Genomic DNA, 15,607 nt, shown 5'->3' with positions numbered 1-15,607 from the left:
GCCTCAGTGCTTCCTGGCCCGGAGGCCGGAGGGGTCCTGGGTCCTGAGGTCTTGAGGTGCCGAGGCAGCCGCGTCCGTGTCTCCCCGCCCCAAGGCTCGGGCTGCGGAGTCGGCTCGCGGGAGGCGGGTTCCGTCTTAAGAGTCTGGGGGTGGGGCCGCCATGGGCGGGGGGCGTGGCTGTTCCCTATTGGCCGAGGCGGGGCCGGCGGAGACCCGCCTCCCCTCTCTGCTGAAAGGGTCATTCGGCCAAGCAGCCTGGTCCTCACCCCGCCAACTCCCGACCAGGCGGGCAAGAGAGACCTTGCTTGGTTCCGTTGGGAGTCAGGAGTCCCGCGGTCCAGTCTGGTCTGCCACTAGTTTGTAATATGACCCTGGCAGATCCCTTTTTCCCTGTGAAAAAGCAAGCGAATAATGAGTGAGACCAAGCATCCCAAACCTGGATGCCTGTGACATACCAAGCAGGTGATAAAAACTCGAGGAACGGACCCCAGAGCCTGTGGAGACCTGGGGAGGGGAGACTCAGCCGCTATGACCTGTCCCAGTCTGCCAGAGCTTCAGGTTTTTCAGAAGACACTGGAAATCTGGATTTTTTATGTGAAATCTCTCCATGTTGTTGTTGGTAGCTAATCCCAACTTCAGAAACTCCTGGGTAGGCCACACACACAGATCCCTTCTGAGAACCTCATAAGTACAACCTCTAATGCCAAATCTGAGTCCTGGGGTCGTTTTGCTGTGAGCACCTCTGGACCACTTTCCCCATGTCTTAGATGAAGGGAGCGACACCCAGGAAGGGGACGTGATAGACTACCCACAGTTACTGGCAGCTTCAAGGCCAGAGTGTGCTGGGGGGTGCTGGGCTGAAATGTGAGGTTGGGCCTCACTGTCAGTAGGTGGGGCCTGGGTGCTGCTGACAGTGGCCCTTAATGGGGCAGAAGGGGCGGGTGCCAAGGGCTGGGCTAGTCCAGAAAAATCCCCTGCCTTGGAGGATTCCAGGAAAACACTCTGCCCTCCTCCCCCTCTGCACTTGTGGTCAGAGTCATGCCTCAGAGCCTTTGGGGACCCAGCTCAGCTCCTAACTTTCAGCCGGCTCCAAGACACCCGCCACCCCGTCCAGCCCAGCCCATAGTCAGGGCTTGGCTGGGCCAGCTCAAATCTCGGGAGGCCTGAAGGCTTATCCCAGCAGGCTGGGCCACACCAACTTGCAGGGGTGGGGGGGTTGCATGGTGTTTGAAGGACTGGATCACCTCCAGAAGGCAGGATAGCCTCTGTGTCCAGTCTCTAACAGGGCTAAGCAGGGTCCAGGTGCAACGGTTACCTCCCAGACTTTCCTTCTCAGCTTTTCGCCTCCGCAGGACCTCTCCCCAACACGGCCCCCTTTCAGGATGAGCAGAGGTCTGCACCCCATGCTTTTGTTGTTATATGTGGATGTGGAGTGTGCTTTGCACACCTCTAAACGTCCGTTCCTAGGCCAGTGCAGGCCCTCAGGTGTGTTTCATTTGGCTCCTGTGGGACTTTTTAAAACTTTGAAGCCATTGCCAACATTGAAAAATCCAGTAGTTTCACATTAAAATGGGACTTCCCAGCTTGCCTTGAGTGGGAACTCTCGGTCAAGGCTGAGCAGCAGCTGCCCCCTGTGACCAAGGCCCAGACTCACAGGTGGCCCCAGTCCCCACCAAGCCTAGTTGTCTCACACCAGGCTGCTGCACTCCTTCAGTTTCCTGAACCATTTGAGTTTGCGGTCAGCTCAGACTGTCCCTATGCCTCTGCCCTTGGGCCCTGTGTCCCCTAAGGCCCTCAGGAGACCCCAGCCTGACTCTCCTCCAGGAACAGGACTTCCTGACAGATCCTGAATCTTCTCGCCTCTGTGGCCATTTCTTGCTGATAGTGAGATCCCACCTGCCTAAAGGATCCATCCCCAGCCCCAATCCTAAGTCTGGACTCACACAGACCATGCTCCCATCCACCTGGAGGTTCAAGGACAGCTTCCAGGAGGCCCCCCTCCCCAGTATGTCCGTCCATCCTGTCCTCATTTGGCTTCAAGGCACCACCTGCCTTAGAACCTGGTTCTAAGGGAGCAAGGGAGTGGGGGGCAGGGTTTGGTTCAAGGGGGTCCCCACTGCCCAGCCTGGGTGACAAGAACAGGGGACCTGTTCTGCTTTGGACCAGTGCCAGTGCCAGGATGTTTAGGTGGTGGGTCTGAGTGGGAGAGATGGGCTGGCAGGGAGAACCAGAGGAGGGCTCTTGAAACTGCATTTCCTGGCAGGCTCACTGTGGTACTTCCTGTGTTATTTGCAGCAATATTGGGAAAGGTGATGGGAGTATCAGGGGGTAACCCCTCCCCCACGTGATCCACTTAATACCACCATGGTTCTGCAGCTTCTGGGACTTGGGCTCAGGGGTAGGTGGCAGGTCTGGGCTCTAGACCTTCTGTGGCTTTGAGTCTGGAGCAGACCCCTAGATCTGGGTCAAAGCCTTTCCCAGTGGCAGGCCCAGATGCCAGCCCTCCCCCATTGCCATGGCAGCAGGAGAGGTGCCCATGCCAGCTTTCACCCCCTCTGGCCCTATGCCAGGCTGGAGCTTGCTTCTGCATTCCAGACCCAGACCTAGCTTGGCTCTCTTTACAAGGCCTGGGGTCAGGCCCGTGCCAGCTGTTGGCCAACTCTTGGGGCTGGGTGCCATGACCCCATTTCCTGGCCTGCGCTGTGGTGGGCAGGATGCTCCTGCCTGCCGGAGCTTCTCAGGTAGCTCTGCCTGAGGCGAAGAAGACTGGCCTGACCTGTCAGAGAAGCCAGCCCTGCCCTCCTTGACTTCCTGCCCCCCCACGCCCCCGTCCTAGCACCTGAGTCATTGGGCCAGCCAGCTGGGGCTGATGGGGCAGGGACACAGGGGTGCCAGGTCAAGCCTCTTAAAGAGGTTGGTTTAGAGTATAGGTGAGCCATTGATGCCAGGGTGGAAACTGCAGGCCGATTCCCCATTTCTTGTCAAAGCAACAGCAGGGTGATGAGAGTCCCCGCCCAGCATACTTGCTCTTAGACTCTTGTTTTCCTTCCTCCTGCCTGTCTCCACACGGTGACCTCTGTTCAGCACAAATCTCACCCTGTCATTTGCTTCTCTATTGCTTATCCGATGGAGGGAGGCAGAACCCTCCTCCTGATGTACTAGGCCCTGCTCTGTGTGGCCTCTACCCACCCCATCCTGAGCCTCAGCCCTTCACCCTTACTGCCCAGACCACCAGCCATGTCGTTCTACTCCCTGTTCCGCAAACAGGCTGTGCACCTGCCTGCCACAGGGCCTTTGCATATGCTGCCCTTTCTGCCTGGAATTCTCTCCCCTTGATGTGGTTGATTTCTCTTTAACCTTTGGGTCATAGAGAATGCCCACTCACCTGTGGCCAGCCAGAGTCAGGCCCTTCTGCTCTCTGCTGTGTGTCCTCAGAGAACTTTTCCTTCATGCGTTTGTCTGTGGAATTCTGTCTGCCTCTCACCCAGGCCATGAGCTTTTGAGGACAGAGGTGGGGTCTGCTGCACCCACCTTTGGTCACACCTGCCGGCCCAGCTGAGGGCCGGGTGCAGACCAGCTCACCAAGGGAATGATTGTGGATGAACTAGTGGGTGAGTGAAAGTCCTGTTAGAACTCCGGAAGGGACTTACGTCTGGCCCCACTGGATCCAGCGTCAGTGCAGGGGACACCCGAGGTCACACGACCACGTTGTCCCCCTGCCCCCCCTCTCCCCACACAGCAGGCAGTGATCAGACCAGGTCAAGAGGGCAGTTCTGAGCCCAGCTCGCCCTGCTGAGCCCAAGGTAATTAGAGGCTGTGTTACTCACAGGTGACCAGCCCAAGGCACTCCAGGAAGCTGTGGAGCCACCCAGGGACCCACCCAGCTTCCCAGTCCACTCTGTGGCTCCCTTCCAGCAGGGTGGGGAGGGGTGGTGGGCAGCTGGCCGGGCAGGGGAGGGGGTGGGCTGGACCGTTTGTTGCCTGGGTGAGGGATGGAGGCAGCTGCCACAGCTGGGCGACCTCTGACTGCTGGGACCACAGTGAGGAGGACGGGGCTCCATTTGAGGATGAGTGTCTGCGTTGAGGTGGGGGTCCAGGCCCATGGGTCCCTGGGGATGTGAGAGCAGGACCAGAAAACCAGGAGCAGGAAGCAGAAACAGATGAAGACACCAGTCTGAGTTCTCCTGGGTGCCCCACATCCAGGAGACTCTGGGCCTGGAAAACAGCAGTCAGGGCTGGGGGCTGCAAAGGGGCCCTGCAGGGCCTGGGAGGGGAAGAGGAGTGGTAAATCTCTGGAGAGCAACAGGCTGTTGGCCGAGACAGGCAACACAGAGCAGCAGGGGCTCTGGGGGCTTCCAGCCTCTGCCCCCCACCCAGGGCCCCACCTGGGGGACAGAGAAGAGGGAGGCCAGGGAAGCACGGCAGGAAGGAGCCCCTGCTCCTGGCCCCTGGCTCAGGCTTGGGCACTGGGGCTCAGAGATGGTGCCTAGGGGAGTTCTGAGTCTCTAGAACAGCATCAAGGCCCAGGAGCAGGGGTGACTGAGGAGAGGGCCCCTAAGCCTGGGTCCTGGAGCACCCAGGCCGACGGTGCCGGGTGGAGATGGAGGGGGTCCCCAGCTCCAGCACCCCTCTCACCTTCCCGGGCCTGGTGTTTAGGCTGGTGGAGGTGAGACCAGGGACGGAATGTATGTCGGGGGGCTTCCTGGAGCTGCTGAGCGTGGGAAGAGATCAGGGCTGAGGTGCAGAAAGAGGGGACAGCTCCCCTGTGCCCAGGCCCAGCACAGTCCTGGGGTGAAGCAGCTGGGCAGACGGAGGACCTGGAAAAGAAAGGCTGGGACGTGGGGATGTGCTCAGCATGTCGGGAGCACAGGGAGAGGAGGTGGAGGGTCCCTGGGGACCAGGCTGGATGCAACTGGAGGGGCTGCATCACTCCTGGCCACTGTTGTGCTTGGCCTAAGCCCCGATCTAGAGTCACGATGCTCTCAGCCCTTCCCCTGCCCCTTGGCCACAATGACTGGCCGTATCCCTACGACAGGCCGTCTCTCCCCCAGGTCTCTGATGCCCCTGCTGGATCCAGACTCCAGGCTCCTGGTCCTGGCGGGAAAGGTGAGGAGAAGCTCAAGCCCCCACCCATGTCGGCTGGTGCCCTCATTCGCCAGACCTGGCCCCAACCTTTGACCTGGCCAGCCAACTGGGAGAGTGGGGAGTGCAGGATGCTATTCACCCCGGAAAGGAGGAGCTAGAACAGTGCTGCCCAGACTCCACCCCTGTCAGGGGCTCCAGGCACACAGGGCTCCAAGTCTCCATTCCATGCAGTTGGGGTCACTCCCTAGAACATCAGCTTCGTGAAGACAAGGCTGAGAATAGAGCAGAGTCAGCACACAGCAGGCACTTTGTCCTACTGAACGTATACCCCTGGTGCTCACTCCGTGCTCCGTGATGATAAACAGGCGAGGCAGAGTCTACCAAGGGCTCAGCCCAGCGCACATCAGCGCCCTGTAGACGTTGGCCGTGGCTCTGTGACTCCGTCCTTGGGGAGGGACGGGGCGGCTGGAGCTAGAGCCGGGCAGCCCAGGCCACCAGCACAGTCAGCGAGCAGCGCTCGGGTGGGGATCGTTTCAGGGCCAGAGTCAGCTGTACTGCTATGAGGTGGCCCCCGAGCAGCCGGCACTGAGCCCAGGTAAGCCCTGCTCCCCACCCTGTGCCCCCTCCCCTCCCTGACCCACTCTGACTGTCCTCCACGGTGTCCCTGATAGTGACCCAGTGCCTCCTGGAGAGCGTGCTGCAGGGGGTGGCCCTCGTGCCCCGGCGAGCACTGGCCGTCATGGGCTGCGAGGTGCTTCGCGTCCTGCAGCTGAGCAACACAGCCATCGTGCCCATCAGCTACCACGTGCCCCGCAAGGTGAGGGGGTCCTGCGTGAGGGACTGGGAGGGCCTGGGGGAGCCTGGGGGACTTGACCTCACTGCCCGTGTGCTTGTGTGCCACCAGGCTGTGGAGTTCCACGAGGACCTGTTCCCGGACACTGCAGGCTGTGTGCCCCCCTCCGACCCCCATGCCTGGTGGGCTGGTAGCAACCAGCAGGTAGGGCCAAGGCCTGGCTGACTGCTTCTGGCCTGCACCACCTGTGCACTAACTCAGCTGCCTGGTGTTCGCTATCCCCACCCCAAGCCCTCCTGCCTCACCTGCCGGCCTCTACCCACAGGTGCAGAGGGTCAGCCTCCACCCAGCCTGCCGACCCCACCCCAGCTTCACTTCCCATCTGGTGCCCCCTGCAGAGCCCACCCCGGAAGAGGCCCAGCCTGCAGAGACACCTGTGGGTGATGCGGACCCCAGCGTGAGTATCAGCATAGCCCACCTGGCTTCCCCGTTGCAATGCTGCAACAGGGGCCCCAGGTCAGGGCAGGAGTGTGTGGCCTGCCTGATGGTCTCAGGAATGCAAGAAGCATAAATGAAGAACCTCTGTGTTCTCAAAATTGAGCAAACACTTAGAAAGTGAGACTTTAATATAAAATCTGGATTTCTAGCTTCTCTTGAAAGATCTTTTTTTAAAAAATTTATTATTTTTTTACTTTTTGGCTATGTTGAGTCTTCCGTTGCTGTGCGCAGGCTTTCTCTAGTTGCGGCAAGCGGGGGCTACTCTTCGTTGTGGTACAAGGGCTTCTCATTGCAGTGGCTTCTCTTGTTGCGGAGCACGGGCTCTAGGCACCTGGGCTTCAGTAGTTGTGGCTCGCGGGCTCTAGAGCGCAGGCTCAGTAGTTGTGGCGCACGGGCTTAGTTGCTCCGCGGCATGTGGGATCTTCCCAGACCAGGAGCTCGAACCCGTGTCCCCTGCATTGGCAGGCGGATTCTTAACCACTGTGCCACCAGGGAAGCCCCTCTTGAAAGATCTTGACCATTCTGGGCCCACCTTCCCAGGAGCAGCAGCTGCTACCTGCTGTCCCATGTGCTAACGCTCAGCTCACCCCATGTTACCTCCTGCCCATCAGCGATTGCGTCCCCACCCCACATCCCACGGTGGGGCTTCCTGCCTACCCCAGTGTCCCAAAGTGATGACCCCGGCATCCCCTCTCTCTTTGGCTGACCACCCGCCTGACGGGGCTGCTGGCTGACCGGAGCTTCTCCCCCAGGAGGGCTTCTCCTCCCCTCCCAGCTTGCTGACCTCGCCCTCCACGCCCTCCAGCCTGGGGCCCTCGCTCTCCAGCACCAGCGGCATCAGCACCAGTCCCAGCCAGAGGTCCCTGCAAAGCCTGCTGGGTAAGTGCCTCAGCGCGGGGCTAACGCCCTACCACGGGAGCCCTGTCCACCCCCACCCCAGCCACCCTCCTCTGCACCCCAGTCCTGCCTCCCCCCACAGTCCCGCCTCCCCTCCTGGAGGAGTCACTTCTTTGCGGGATGAAGAGAGTCTCACCTGTAAGAGGGTGGCCTAAACGTTCCGAGATCCCTCGAGTCTCGTTCTGGGCGAGTTGTGTTGGCTGGACTGGCAGAGACCTGGGCACACAGCCTGCACGGTCCTATGCTGAGGGGAGCAGGCAGCCCGGACTCCGGACTGGCCCGGGTCCTCCTGCGGGACAGTGTGGGGCAGGCAGGGCACCCTCACCTCACGTGGCTCCGTGTCCCTGCTGCCCGCCAGGCCCCAGTTCCAAGTTCCGGCACGCTCAGGGCACCGTCCTACACCGAGACAGCCACATCACCAACCTCAAGGGGCTCAACCTCACCACGCCTGGCGAGAGCGATGGCTTCTGTGCCAACCGGCAGCGTGTGGCCATGCCCCTGCTCAGCAGTGGTGGGCAGGTGGCCGTGCTCGAGGTGAGGGGCCCCACCCTGCTGCGCTGTCCCCATGTCCCTGCAGGATGCTGAGGTGCCCATACCAGCTCACATTCTCTAAGCACAAACCAAGTGCCCAGCATCCCATGCGGTGTGTGGGGGGTGCTACTCTTATCCCCATTTTACAGATGAAAGCAGTGAGGCACAGAGATGCCTGGTCACACGCTGTGTAAGTGGTGGAGCTGGGAATTGAACCCAGGCCACCTGAGCCCCAAGCCTGAGCTCTTTCCGCCACTCCATGCTGCCTCCCTCACTTTCTGGGGGCCTCATGGTTGGCACTTGGGGCTCAGAGCGCAAGGTGGCTGAGGCAGAGAGCTTGGGCCACCTGGTGGTGCATCATCAGCTGCAGAGGGTGTGGGCCCAGGCACGCTGCTTGCCCTGCAGCCCTGGGGACCGGACTCTCCTGCATATTACTGATGGGCCTCGGGGTGGGGGCACCTCCCACAGCTGCGGAAGCCCGGCCGTCTGCCCGACACAGCACTGCCCACGCTGCAGAATGGGGCAGCTGTGACCGATCTGGCCTGGGACCCCTTTGATCCCCACCACCTCGCTGTGGGTAAGGAGGCTGGGCACTGGGCTTGAGGGAGGGTCCCAGGGTCCTCAATGGGAACAGAGAAGGGGGGCCTTGGGTCAGCAGTGATGAGCCTGTGCTCTCCACAGCTGGGGAGGATGCCAGGATCCGGCTGTGGCGGGTGCCCCCAGAAGGCCTTGAGGAGGTGCTCACCATGCCCGAGGCCGTGCTCACAGGTCAGGGGGGCCTGGGTGGGGGCCGGGGGCTGGGCGGTGGCTCCTGAGGGGCTCAGTGTCACCCCATGCCTCGCCTCCAGGCCACACGGAGAAGATCTATTCTCTGCGCTTCCACCCGCTGGCAGCTGACACGCTGGCCTCCTCTTCCTACGACCTTACCATTCGGATCTGGGACCTTAAGGCTGGAGCAGAGCGGCTGAGGCTGCAGGGCCACCGGGATCAGGTAGGATAGCTTTGGGGGCAGGCGCCCAGCCACAGGGCAAGAGGCTGCCTCTCACGTCCCCACCTGCCCCCAGATCTTTGGCCTGGCCTGGAGTCCTGATGGGCGGCAGCTGGCCACTGTCTGCAAGGATGGGCACTTGCGGATCTACGAGCCCCGGGGTAGCCCTGAGCCCCTGCAGGTGAGCAGGAGGGGCTGGGGGCGGCCCTCAGACCTGGCGGGGGTCCCAGCTGGGCCTCATGTACTATATCCCAACAGGAAGGCCCAGGGCCTGAGGGGGCCCGTGGAGCCCGCATTGTCTGGGTGTGTGATGGTCACTGTCTCCTGGTGTCTGGCTTTGACAGGTGAGAACTCTGGGACCACTGTTCCCATCCCCAGACTTCAGCAGCCACCTGTGCCCCCTCCCCCAGATACACATACACCTGTCAGGCATGAAGCTGTCCCCAACTCTCATTTATTGGACAGATGGATGGATGGATGGATAGATGGATGGGTGCATGGGTGGATTGATGGGAGGGAAGGAGATGGGGAGGAATGAATCAACTAGGGGCCCAGAGGGCTGAAAGCCATCCCTGCTGCAGAGCCCATATCTTGTGGGGATCAGACAAAGCACACAAAACACAGAACCAAGCCTCCTGGAGAGGTCCAAGGGATGGGCATTTGGTGCTCTGGAGGAAGGATCAGGGAGGGCCTCCTAAGAGAAGTATCATCTGAACTGGGTCACAAAGGGGCTGGTAAACACAGACCCGGAGGAGAGGGCATTCACCTCTGGGTGGAGTGGCCCAGAAGGTGACCAGCCTGGCTGGAACAGAATGTGGGGAGAAAAGTCCAGACTTAGTAGCCACGGTGGCCATGGGACAGGAGTGTGCTGAGGAGGGGCAGAGGGGGCAGAGGTCCGGGAGGAGGCGGGGCGGCAGGTTAGAAAGCTATTGTATTAGGCCAGGCCAGTGGTTCTGAGGCTGGGTTAGGAAGGAGGATGGGCAGAGGCCTCTCCTCCCACCCCGAGGCCCTCAGGCCTCCAGCCCCACAAGATCGGGGGCCTTGCTGGAGTCCTTGCCATGCCCCAGGCCCCTCCAGCTCTGAGGACCTGATTCTGCCCCCCTGCAGCCGAAGTGAGCGCCAGCTACTCCTGTACTCGGCTGAGGCCCTGGCCAGTGGCCCCTTGGCAGTGCTGGGGCTGGATGTGGCTCCCTCGACCCTGCTGCCCAGCTATGACCCAGATACCCGCCTGGTGTTGCTCACGGGCAAGGTGGGCTGGGGTGCACAGGCGGGGGCTTTGGGCAGGTGAGAGGAGGTGGGGGGAAAGGCAGCTAATGCTGGCCACCTCACTGTTGCCGTCCCCCCAGGGCGACACCCGTGTGTTCCTGTATGAGCTGCTCCCCGAGGCCCCCTTCTTCCTGGAGTGCGACAGCTTCACATCACCTGACCCCCACAAGGTGAGCCCTCGCACACGCACACACTCCCTGGTCCTCCTTCCGTAGGTGGGACCATGGGCTACCCGCCCTCTTGTGGCCATGTGCAGGACTGCAGGGGCCTGTGGGGCCCTTGAGCCACCGGGCCGGGCGGGGTGTACCCAGCAGCCTCGGGAACTGGTTTGGTTTTTTTGTTTTTTTTTTTAAACTTATTTATTTTTGGCTGTGTTGGGTCTTCGTTTCTGTGCGTGGGCTTTCTCTAGTTGCGGCAAGCGGGGGCCACTCTTCATCGTGGAGCACAGGGCTCTCACTGTCGTGGCCTCTCGTTGCGGAGCACAAGCTCCAGACGCGCAGGCTCAGTAGCTGTGGCACACGGGCCTAGTTGCTCCGTAGCATGTGGGATCTTCCCAGACCAGGGCTCGAGCCTGTGTCCCCTGCATTGGCAGGCAGATTCTCAACCGCTGTGCCACCAGGGAAGCCCGGGAACTGGTTTTTAAACTCAACCATTGTTAAAAATTAAAATATGTAAGTTTAAGTCTTATGAACCCACAAATAAGTTACAGTAAAGACCAAGGCAATAGATACTTAATTTATCACTTCCTAATTATTTTACTTGACTTCACTATTATTTGTACTATTGAGGTTATTTACATCTGTGGGCCCTGTCTGGCAGAAATACTGTATCATGGGCTGCTACTGCACATCCCTTCCCAAATCTGCATTCACCAGGTCATGTTAGTAGTGTGAAATTGATATGGTGGGAGTTTTCACACCATGGAAATAGGCAAATGCTACAAAGCCGGGCATTTTCCCTCCAGAGAGCTAGTTGTTAAATATCACACCACTCTCCAGGGATAGGCCTTGGTCCTGATGGTCCTAAGTGAGGGGGCCCAGGTGCTCAGTGTGAGCTCTGGACTCCAGCCCCAGCTCAACTCCCCTGCCGCCCCAGGGCTTCATTCTCCTGCCCAAGACCGAGTGTGACGTGCGGGAGGTGGAGTTTGCCCGATGCCTGCGACTTCGCCAGACCTCCCTGGAGCCTGTCACCTTCCGGCTGCCCCGAGTCAGGGTGAGGTTGGGGGCCCAGCATGCCAATGCCCAGCACCCCCTGCCTGGCCCCTGTCAGAGGCTTTGGGGCCTGACTGGTCTTGTCACCAAACTGCCCCACTCACTGCTCTTTGGGGCACCTGTTCCCCTTACTCTGCTGATGTTCTGAAACTTGCAGAAACCTCAGATTGGGGTCCTGGGTCTTGCCATGCCCCCTCCCAATGGATGCCTGTGTGCCCTAGGCCTCTGGCCAGTACCTCAGGGCAGCCCCTTCCTCCCTCCCTGCAGAAAGAATTCTTCCAGGATGACGTGTTCCCAGACACGGCTGTGAGCTGGGAGCCGGTGCTCAGCGCTGAGGCCTGGCTGGGAGGCGCTAACGGGCAGCCCCGGCTTCTTAGCCTGAAGCCCCCTGACATGACCCCAGGTAGGATGAGGGACTGGGCTGGGGGGGCAGGTAGGAAGCAGGAGAGTGGGTGGGGGTTGGAGAAAGGGGCAGAAGGCCCAAGTCCGAACCGCCATCCCTGCTGGCAATCAGAAACCTCTAGTGCTCCCAGGGATGGGGTGGTTGCTCTTCGGACTTGGTCTCTGAGCCCCTGGAGGGCAGGGCCCAGGGTCTGTGTTTCCATCACAAGCCCTCCACCCCCAACACACATGCGCACGTGCACACAGCCTGGTGCCGAGGGCAGGCCTTGTGAAACGAAGCGCCACCTCTGGACTCTCTGCCATGGAATCCCCTAGGGGCTGGTACCAAGCAGTTAGGCCAGGAGGCCCCACCAAAGGGGCTCTCTGCTGCCTGATGCTTGTTGCTGTCCCACCCCAGTGAGCCAGGCCCCCCGTGAAGGCCCTGCCCGGCGGGCCCCATCCTCAGCACTCTACCTGGAAGAGAAGTCGGATCAGCAGAAGAAGGAAGAGGTAGGCATGGAAGAGGGCTGGCCGCTGGGGTCACAGGGTCCTGGCTGCTCCTGGTGACTGCCCTTCAGTTCTCTAGTCCAACCCAGATTGGGCAAGGAGCGAGTGTCACCCACTTGTCAGTTGGACAGGGAAGACCTTCCAAAGCCCTGAAGCTGACTGCTGCCGCCCCCAGGGCACAGGGCTCAGGAAGCCAGGGAAGGGTGGAAAGAGGCCCCACTCTAGCCTGGCCCAACCCAACCAGACCCAAGTGCGCTGGGGACCCTGGTGCACATTTGAGCGTCTGAGGCTATATGTGGAGACAGCTGCCCTGTGACTCTTATGTTCCGTGTTACAGTCTGTCTGTCTCTGGCTCCCCCATCTCTGTCAAGGTATCTTTTTCAATGAAAACCATCAACTTTGTCAGGGCTCTAATGAAAATGATTCTCCCACAACCTTGAACCTTGGGGTTCCAGCCTTGGGATCTGACATTCTTGGGGTCAGAAGCCCTGTTCCCTTCTCACCTCTTCTCCCGTCCCCTCTCCCAGCTGCTGAGTGCCATGGTGGCAAAGCTGGGGAACCGGGTGGACCCGCTCCCACAGGACTCCTTCGAAGGTGTGGATGAGGACGAGTGGGTGAGTGGACGAGTGGGCCCTGCTGCCTGTCCCATCTCTCCCCAACTCACGCCTGCCGCATGCACCACCCCCCTCCCCCAGGCCCTCTCAACTCCCTCCCACTTCTTGGTTTATCTCCCCAGGACTAGCCTGCCCACCAGCCACCTCTAGCCTCACCTGCCACTGCCGCCTCCTTGAACCAGCTGGTGCCCCTGCACACCTCACGTTTCACCCTCAAACTGGAAGCCACCTCTTGGCCGGGGCACACCTCACCCCAGAAGGCCTGGCTTCCTTTGGATCTTGGGCATTTCCGTAGCCTCTGGGTCCTGCTGCAACCCCCATGGATTGTTCGCATCTCTGCATTTTCTGGGACCAGCTGCTTCTCTTCAGCTGCCTGCTAGCATGTGGAGCCAGGGGCATGGGGGTGGGGTGGGCGTGAGGGCTCAGTGGCATGTCCCTGGGCAGCCGCTGGGCTCCCTGTCCCCTCTACTCTGACCTGGGCTGGTCCCAGCTTGGGCTGGCTTTGCCCAGCACCTTCAATTATCACATGCCGTCCTATCTTGCCTGCTGCTCCAGTTCTGGTCAAGGGCCTAGGGGGCTGGCCCCCCACCAGGCCGTTTGGAGCAGCACCAGCCTCAGGGGCCTGGGACCAGTAGCCTTGCTCCCCAAACTTGAAGCCAGGAGGAATGGGCATCACTGAGCTGATAGCCCAATGAAGGGGGTGTGAGCCCCGCAGGGACTAGCCTACACGTACCCTGGATGTTTTTAGCAATTAAACTTTTCTAAGCTGGCCACCTCTCGTGCCGCTGTGGTCTCTGGCTGGCTAGAAGGGGAAGGGGACAGGAGTATGGGTGAGGTCGGGTTGGCCCTGGGCTCCCACTTGTCCCAGGCCTCACTCTGCTCCTGCTGGGAATTCATTCATTCATCCAACACGCTAGTATCTGGCAGGGCTCTGGATGGCAGCTCCTGTAATGAACGGGAGAGACATGGCTTCTCAAGGCACTTAGTATAGTCTTAGTAGGCCAGGGTGAGCCGGACCATGTGCAAGTTCACAAATAGACAGTGCAAGGAGGGCTGTGAAGTAGATAAACTACGTGAAAGGGAGCCACGGGGAGACTGTGGTCAGGGTCTGAGAAGCGACGTTTAAGCTGAGAGCTAAGACCTGAAGGCCACAAAGGCATGGAGAGAGCCCTGGGAAGAACGTTTCAGACAAAAGGAAGGGCAGCCAGGGTGCTGAGAGAATAAAGAATTTGGAGAGTTGGAGGAAAGGAAAGAAGGGTAGTGGTCCAGAACATAGTAGGAGGCAGCCCGACTCTCATTCACTCAACAAACGTTTGTTGAGTGTCTTCCATGTGCCAGCCACTCTTCCAGGTGCTGATGCCCAAGAGTGGAGGAAAGAGATCAAAGTCCTGCCCTCCAGGAATCCACATTCTAATGGGAGGGAACAGATAATAAACATAAAGATGAATGAATGGTATAATTTGATAGAATGTGGTAAGAGCTTCAGAAAAAAATAGGAGGGATCAAGAATAGAGGTTTATGGGTCTTCCCTGGTGGTCCAGTGGTTGACTCCAGGCTTCCACTGCAGGGGGCACTGGTTTGACCCCTGGTGGGGAAAATAAGATCCTGCATGTCACATGGCGTGGACAAAAAAAAAAGAGGTTTAAACCAAATACAAGGGCCTTCCCTGGTGGCACAGTGGTTAAGAATCCGCCTGCCAATGCAGGGGACATGGATTCGAGCCCTGGTCTGGGAGGATCTCACATGTGTGGAGCAACAAAGCTCATGTGCCACAACTGCTGAGCCTGTGCTCTGGAGCCCATGCTCTGCAACAAGAGAAGCCACCGCAGTGAGAAGCCTGTGCACCGCAACGAAGAATAGCCCCTGCTCATCGCAACTAGAGAAAGCCCGTGCCCAGCAACGAAGGCCCAACGCAGCCAAAAAAAAAAAAAAAAAAGGGACACAAAAGGCCGCATGTAGTATGATTCCATTTCTACGAAACATCCAGAAGAGACATCCATAGAAGAGGAGGCAGATTAGTGGTCACGAGGGGCTGGGGGAGGGGGAAATTGTCAGTGACTACTCATGGGTATGGAGTTGCTAAGGCTGGGCTGAAAATGTTTTGGAACTAATGGTGATGGTTGTGCAATTCTGTGAATATACTAAAAAGCACTGAATTGTGCATTTCAGAAGGGCAAATTGTGTGGTGTATGAATTCTCTCTCAATAAAGCCTGTATTAGAAAAGCAAAGGAATGGAGGACAAGTTGCAGCGATGGTAGGGCATCAAGGTGGCCTCACTGAGAAGGTGACATTGGAACAAAGACTTGCAGGAGGAGGGAGACGAGCCCTCCTTTCCAGACAGGGAACCTGGAATGAAACCTACTTTGAAGTTTCCTGTTTTCCTAAATATTTGTGAGAATTTGACGTCTTACTCATTGTTTGTGAGGTGTTGTATGTTTATTGCATGTCTTTTAGTCCCAAATATTTTGGCAAAATGGAGGGAAGAAATAGCACCCCCCCCAATTTGACCCGTGTTGTTCTGTTGCTCCTAGCGCCCCAGGATAAGCAGGAGGGCCAGAGGGTCCTGAAACCGCCCATCAGTAGCCTCCGGTGATCGCCGGAACGCCGGAGGCTGGGGCAGGCCCCGCCCCGACTCCGCCCACGGGCCATAGGTCTCCGCCCACGCCCGCCCTTTCAGAAGCAACGCGCATGCCTAGCGCACGCGCTCTTCGCAGCTTCCCTTGACCTTTGACCCGCCGGCCGCCCTTGAGCCGGGGCCGAGGGGCCGGGAAGCCGGAGCCCGCGCCCCAGAAGCACAGTGGCCGCCATGGTGAGGCATGAGGAGGGGAGGGGAAG

General features: G+C 59.3%; 1 protein-coding gene across 2 annotated transcripts in view; it reads left to right on the top strand.

Annotated features, from left to right (window-relative positions):
* LOC307063898 (mitochondrial import inner membrane translocase subunit TIM16) overlaps nucleotides 1-15,607 on the top strand; it is a gene marked incomplete at its 5' end in the record, with an annotated part of 66,996 nt that overhangs the window by 43,934 nt on the left and 7,455 nt on the right. Inside the window, 18 exons of one of the 2 annotated variants that reach the window (XM_079720243.1) lie at nucleotides 5,052-5,106; nucleotides 5,623-5,680; nucleotides 5,757-5,902; nucleotides 5,990-6,082; nucleotides 6,204-6,335; nucleotides 7,129-7,255; nucleotides 7,632-7,807; nucleotides 8,273-8,381; nucleotides 8,486-8,572; nucleotides 8,653-8,795; nucleotides 8,869-8,973; nucleotides 9,051-9,136; nucleotides 9,900-10,041; nucleotides 10,139-10,228; nucleotides 11,154-11,270; nucleotides 11,537-11,672; nucleotides 12,069-12,160; nucleotides 12,685-12,771. In XM_079720243.1, coding sequence (XP_079576369.1) covers nucleotides 5,052-5,106; nucleotides 5,623-5,680; nucleotides 5,757-5,902; nucleotides 5,990-6,082; nucleotides 6,204-6,335; nucleotides 7,129-7,255; nucleotides 7,632-7,807; nucleotides 8,273-8,381; nucleotides 8,486-8,572; nucleotides 8,653-8,795; nucleotides 8,869-8,973; nucleotides 9,051-9,136; nucleotides 9,900-10,041; nucleotides 10,139-10,228; nucleotides 11,154-11,270; nucleotides 11,537-11,672; nucleotides 12,069-12,160; nucleotides 12,685-12,771 — 1,981 coding nt within the window. Of the gene's footprint in view, nucleotides 1-5,051; nucleotides 5,107-5,622; nucleotides 5,681-5,756; nucleotides 5,903-5,989; nucleotides 6,083-6,203; nucleotides 6,336-7,128; nucleotides 7,256-7,631; nucleotides 7,808-8,272; nucleotides 8,382-8,485; nucleotides 8,573-8,652; nucleotides 8,796-8,868; nucleotides 8,974-9,050; nucleotides 9,137-9,899; nucleotides 10,042-10,138; nucleotides 10,229-11,153; nucleotides 11,271-11,536; nucleotides 11,673-12,068; nucleotides 12,161-12,684; nucleotides 12,772-15,486; nucleotides 15,582-15,607 lie in introns of those variants that run through there. The other variant, XM_079720245.1, reaches the window with a different exon arrangement.

This window comes from Hyperoodon ampullatus (genome assembly GCF_949752795.1).
Source record: "Hyperoodon ampullatus genome assembly, chromosome: 14".
In the NCBI taxonomy this organism is placed as follows: domain Eukaryota; kingdom Metazoa; phylum Chordata; class Mammalia; order Artiodactyla; family Ziphiidae; genus Hyperoodon; species Hyperoodon ampullatus.
The sequence above is the reverse complement of the archived record's forward strand: the minus strand, read 5'-3'. Positions and strand labels throughout refer to the sequence as shown.